Source organism: Astatotilapia calliptera, chromosome 16 (genome assembly GCF_900246225.1).
Source record: "Astatotilapia calliptera chromosome 16, fAstCal1.2, whole genome shotgun sequence".
Taxonomy (NCBI): Eukaryota; Metazoa; Chordata; class Actinopteri; order Cichliformes; family Cichlidae; genus Astatotilapia; species Astatotilapia calliptera.
Genome location: NC_039317.1, coordinates 35,144,040 through 35,150,062, shown reverse-complemented (window position 1 = coordinate 35,150,062; position 6,023 = coordinate 35,144,040). Strand labels below are relative to the sequence as shown.

Below are 6,023 nucleotides of genomic sequence, written 5' to 3'. Positions count from 1 at the left end.
AAATAAATACGACCTCTATTTTCAGTCTAACCTCCACTAAATCAGAAAACCTTTAAAATTTGACTGAAAATCAGCAGAATTTTTTTTTATTTAAAATAAATAAATAAAATGAAAGGAGCTAACATGCAACGCTGTATGTGTGTAGGGTAAAGCACTCCAGAAACAGTATAACTGCATCTCTGACTGACCCTGCACAGTTATGGAGCCACTGGTGTTCTAGCCTCTATGTAAATGTGTGACACTGTGGAATATGTTTTAAATTGTCTTTTCTTTGTCATGTATTTATTTTTTTATTTGCTACCCATGTGTGTCTCTAATACAGTGAAACTGTTACAAAAACACAACAGGAAGTTACTGAAATTGTTCAACAAATGTCTGACTGACTCTTAATCCACTTCTTTGAACCCGTTGATGAGGCATTGATGTGCTCTGAAAATAAGACCTGTCTGGTTCTCAGGGAGGTTTCACACCCTGAGGAAAAACTGAACCTAGCCTCAAGAGAACCGTTCGTACCCTTCAAAATAAACCAGTTCTGCACTTCCTGTTTCCCCCACCATCTGATCTGAGGTTAGTGCGCCCACTGCTGGTCCGCTGCTGTAACTTCAGTCTGCAGATGAGCATCCACCAACACCGGCAGCTTCTGAGCTACTGTTGCCCCCTGCCGGCTGCTCAGGTTATTACAGACCGAGGATGAAGGTGAGACCTGCAGGTGTTTCCTGAACTTCTGCTCCTGATCCAGTTCCCTCTGCTCGTCCCTGCTCTGCTTGTTTGTCCTGGTTTAACATCTGTTTTGTTTCTGTAGACATCAGAAATATTTTATGGACATGTTGTTGACAAAATAAACATCAATAAATAAAAAAAAAAATACAAATAATGTAAAAAAGGAAACAAAGTGAGAAAGAGCGACGTCACAGAGCAGACCCTTAGCAAAGGTTCATAAATCAAACACACCTGTATTTGATTTATGAACATTAGCAAATACAAAGGTGTTCTTCTGCCCCCAGGTTTAAACTGTAGGACATAAAGAAGGATGGAGGAACATAAGGTTTAATGTCATAACAGGCGTCAGTCACACACTAAAAGTTAGTGTGTAGCACTTCTAATGCACAGATGTCAACATTTTATTGCCACTAGGTTTTATATTGTTATTAATACATTTCTATACTGTTGATCATTGGTTTTTCCTCATATGGACACACTTGATCCTACATTATTACTACAGTTTCTGGTCTATTATTACTTGTTTATATGAATGTAATATTACCCAGCTGTCGTTTTACTAGGACATTATTTATGTAATGATAATACCATGCTGTTGTCCAAATTATTACCTCCTTGTTTCCACTTTATCACTGCACTATTACCACATTATTACTGAGCTGTAATAGAAAAGGCCACCAAGGTAGTAAGGAGAGTCCAACTGCACTGAGAGGCCGAGCTGGTCTGGACCATCAAGTCTTATCCAGATTCTCACTGACACAGAATAACACACAAGTAAATTGTAGGACTTTACTTCAGTGGTAATTCAGACAGTAATACAAAGTAGAAGAAAGAAGGAGACTGGCTCCAGACCTGAAGCACTCCCAAACACAAGAACAGAACACATGATATGCCATGTTCTCAGTCAGAACCTGGCATATCATGTTTAGGTGGAAGCTAGCGAGCTAACCCTCCTGCTAATTTCTAACTCTGTTAAATTTAATAAATAAATTCTGTTTTTATGGATGTTAAACTTAACTGTTACACCTGGTAAAGCAGCAACACTGATCATTTTATTACAGATGAAAGAATTTAGACAGTTTGTAACTCTCAGTGATGCTGCAGTGTTCGTTTGACTTTGGGACCTGAAGCGGAGTTTGGGCCCAGGCACGGCTACGTCAGACTTAAAGACCGGATAAAGCAGGAAATATACATGGTAAACTAAACAGTAACAAAACTGGAAACACCGGGTCAACGACCCAGGTACCCAGGCAATAATGTTGTATTAAAGAAATTCTGTTTAAAGAGCTCAAGGAAAGAAAGTTCTAACGATGCTATCAATGAAGGTCAAAGTCAAAAGCTCAGCCAGCCCAGGTACTCGAGTATATAGATCCTCATCCACCTGCTGCTCGTTACACTCAGGGGCAGAAACAGGACCTCGGTTTGGGGTTTCAGAAAGCTGCTGATCTCAGACCTGCACAGCTTCAGCTGCATGAAGAGCACATGATGTTTTCTCTGACGCAAGTAAATAAAACCTGAAGGTCAAAGGTCGTCACCTTTATGTTGAACTAAAACTTCTGATCTGAATTCTTTCACTGTTTTTTGCCAATAGTGTGTTATTTATCATAAACTAATTCAGAGTCATTCACAGCAGAGTAACCAGAGATGAGCAGATATTTTTACAAATAAAACTTTCTACACGACTGAATCTAATATCTTGATGTAAACGTCAGAGCCTTTAGATTGAGGTTAATTCTCTGAGCACTTTCTCGTTAAACGTTGTTCTCTTTGTCTGTGAAGGTTCTCAGTCATCCAGGTCATCGTAGTCGAAGGAGCTTGCAAAGAAAAGCGTCTGGACTTCTTTAAGTTACTTGAAGACGTTTCACCTCTCATCCGAGAAGCTTCTTCAGTTCTAAGGTCAAATGGTGGAGAGTCCCAGATATAAACCCAGTGGGAGTGACCCCCCACAGAGGGACAAAAGGACCCCCTGATGATCCTCTAATCACATGAGCCAAGGTGGGAAACTGGGTGTGGGCCCCAATCAGCCAGAGTTTCGGGTGAGTTCATTGTGAAACCTGGCCCCACCTTATCATGCGAATTCCTGAGATCAGATGGCCCAGGATGTGAGTGGGCGTTGTTCTCTTTGCCAAGTTTCAGTTCAGACAAACATGGTCAGAGTGCAGTAGCTTTGTTCTTCATTACTTTACACATTTTATATCAGCTGAGTCTGTAAGTCGAGCTTTTGTCACTATGAGCCCTCCACCTGTGTATTTTGGTCCTGCTTTGGCACTAAATATTGTTTGTTGTGAATCATGGACAGCACAGTGAAACCACAAATGCACCATTGAAGACACTGAAGGATGAAGAGATTTCACTTCCAAACATCTCCGATGCTCTCGCATGAATTTTCACAACAAATAATAAGAAATGTCAGTTTTACACATTCGATCGTTTGACGTTTTATACAAAGACAAACTTGTAAGAAATGAGTGAAGAAAAACAAAGTGAAACAAGAACAGGGGGCGGGGCTTACAGGAAGAAAAACAGTAAACCCACAGTCGCTGTTGCTCATTCTGACTGTTTTCCTCTTCTTGACTTGTTGGACCAGTTTTTACAATGCATGACTTTATCATAGCCATAGACTTTGGCACTGCATACAGTGGATATGTCTTCAGTTTGACACCCCAACGGGCAGAAATAGATCCCTACATGAGGAGGTGGGGTAGAGAGTTTGGACTGGACACTCCAAAGACTCCAAAGACTCCAACCTGCATTCTGTTCAATGAAGACAAAGAATTTATCAAGTTTGGTTATGAAGCTAAAAGAGATTATATCAGGATGCGAGGACAAGAAGCAAGGAAAAGCTACTTCTTTGAAAACTTCAAGATGGCGCTCTATGGAAAAGTAAGTAAAAATCACTGAACCTTAATATTCTGCTAAAGATGACACTCATGTGAATGAGACGGTTGAACATGTCTGTTATACAAACTCCACTGAAGAGTCCATTCAGTCCACACAGAGAACGTCTGAGCTGAAAACACAGATAAATGTTAGAAAGCTGCATTAAACGTTTTGTTAGTGCAGCAAGAAAAAGACTCACAGATGTGTTAATGTTTGAATTCAGTCTGCAGCGACACCATAAAGGTTATTATAGGTTGTGTTAGTCATACAAACGTCGGTGGAGACGAAACTTAATGAACCACAGGAACAAACAGACTCATGAAGATCTCTAACGAGCGTCTCACACTTTGAACTAATGAAGCCTGTCTGCTCTGTGGGACATCAGATAAACATCTATGTGTTTGCGACCTGACATTAGTCCACAAAGGTTTAAGGTTAGTAACACTAAACTGATAACTGTGTGTATCCACATCATCTACAGAGAGTCAGCAGAGATGTGGAGATTAAAGCTGCAAACGGGAAGTCAATGAAGGCCTTGAAGGTGTTCACAGAAGCTCTGAGATACCTGAAGGACGACGCTCTGAGAACCATCACAGAGAGCACATTAGGGAGGATGTTCATAGCCTCTGACTTCACCTGGGTGCTGACTGTACCTGCCATCTGGGATCCTTCAGCAAAGCAGTTCATGAGAGAAGCTGCGACTCAGGTAACATCATTTATTAAGAGAGCTCTGAGATCCTGAAATGTTCAGAGGAGTCAGTTTTCTTTCACTTGCAGGCAGGACTCGTTACAGAAAGAACTCAACACCACCTGATCATCGCACTGGAACCAGAGGCAGCCTCAGCCTGGTGTAAGAAGCTGCCAGCTGATGGCTTCATCACTCAGAACCATGATGGACGATCACTGGATCAGTGTCCAGGAACACAGTTCATAGTGGTGGACTGTGGAGGTACTCTATGTGACTCTGTTACACTCACAAACATTCGTCCACAGACACGCTGGAAACATCTGTCTGCTGCTGCAGGAAGTCAGCTTTCATCACTTCCTGTGTGTTTCAGGTGGAACCATCGACATCACAGTTCATGAAGTCCTGCATGGAGGAGCCCTGAAGGAGCTGCACAAGGCCTCAGGAAATGATTTGGGGGGACAAAGTGTGGACAGGAAATTCAAAGAGTTCCTCAGAGAAATCTTCAGTCATGGTGTCTGGGATGAATTTGAAGAAAACTTTCCCAGTGAGGTTCAGAAAATAATGTATGAGTTTATGTTTCTCAAACAGGTAGATGATGATGTTCAGATAGTGTTTCCATATAATCTGGGAACACTGGCTCAGGAAAGACAGGAAATAGAAAGGTTCTTTGAATCAGTGCGAGGTGCTTCCTGGGATGGAGGATCCATCAATATCTCCAAAGAGACACTGAGGTCTTTCTTTGCTGAGAGTCTGAAGGGCATCACTGACAGTCTCAGAGAAATCCTGAATAAAGATCTACACATCGAGTACATTCTGTTAGTGGGGGGCTACGCTGAAAGCCAGATTCTACGGCAACATGTTATTGATCAGTTTGGTGATCAGTGTAAAGTCCTGTGTCCTTTTAGGCCTCAGGATGCAATCATGAAGGGAGCTTTGGAGTTTGGAAGACACCCAGCAGTGGTGGCGTCTCGAAAATCTGCCTTTACATACGGGTTTGCTGTAGCTGAGGAGTTTGACCCGTCCAAACATAGGGTAGACAAGAAGTTCACAAGATGTTGGGGTGAGGGTTGTTGTGATATTTTCAGGAAACTGGTGGAAGAAGGTGAAGATGTGGGCTGGAATGACACCAGAGAGCACATCTTAATTCCCTCAGAAGCAAATCAGACAAGGATGAAAATCAGTCTTTATCGTACAGAGAGGAAAAATCCAAAGTATGTGGATGAAGTGGGAGTGGAAAAAATTGGTTTGTTCGAGGTTGACATGCCTTATACTTCAAGTGGAATCAGTCAGAGGGTCAAACTACAGCTCAGGTTTGGCTCCACAGAGATGACATCCACAGCCGTTGATTTGGTTTCTGGGTTAAAGCGATCAGTAAAGGTTGACTTCATGACCAGATAATGAAAATGTTTTAGAGTTCAATTTTATTTACATAGCACCAAATCACAAGAACAGTCGGCAAGTGGCTTTATATTGTAAGATAGACTCTACAATAATACATGTTGAATGATGGGAAACATCCAGAATGAAAGGTCACAGTGATATGTAGTGTAACAGAAAATGACACACACACACAGACACTCACATTTCACATGCTCACATGTGAGTGTCTTATCTGTCACATGAGTAATGAGATGTTTGTGTAACTACTGTTGTTAATAAAAGGGCTGTGAGGGGAGGCTGGAGTTTTGAGTTGGCTGAGATCAGGTGAAGCGTTCACAACTCTAAGACCCTGACG

General features: G+C 41.7%; 1 protein-coding gene across 1 annotated transcript; it reads left to right on the top strand.

Annotated features, from left to right (window-relative positions):
* The first annotated feature begins 3,295 nt into the window (after positions 1–3,295).
* Positions 3,296–5,734, top strand: LOC113007505 (heat shock 70 kDa protein 12A-like). The gene is made up of 4 exons (XM_026144132.1): positions 3,296–3,603; positions 4,082–4,306; positions 4,378–4,549; positions 4,659–5,734. Exons 1-4 carry the CDS (start codon positions 3,316–3,318, stop codon positions 5,684–5,686), a joined length of 1,713 nt encoding a protein of 570 aa, XP_025999917.1. The 5' UTR covers positions 3,296–3,315; the 3' UTR covers positions 5,687–5,734.
* The last annotated feature ends 289 nt before the right edge of the window (positions 5,735–6,023 follow it).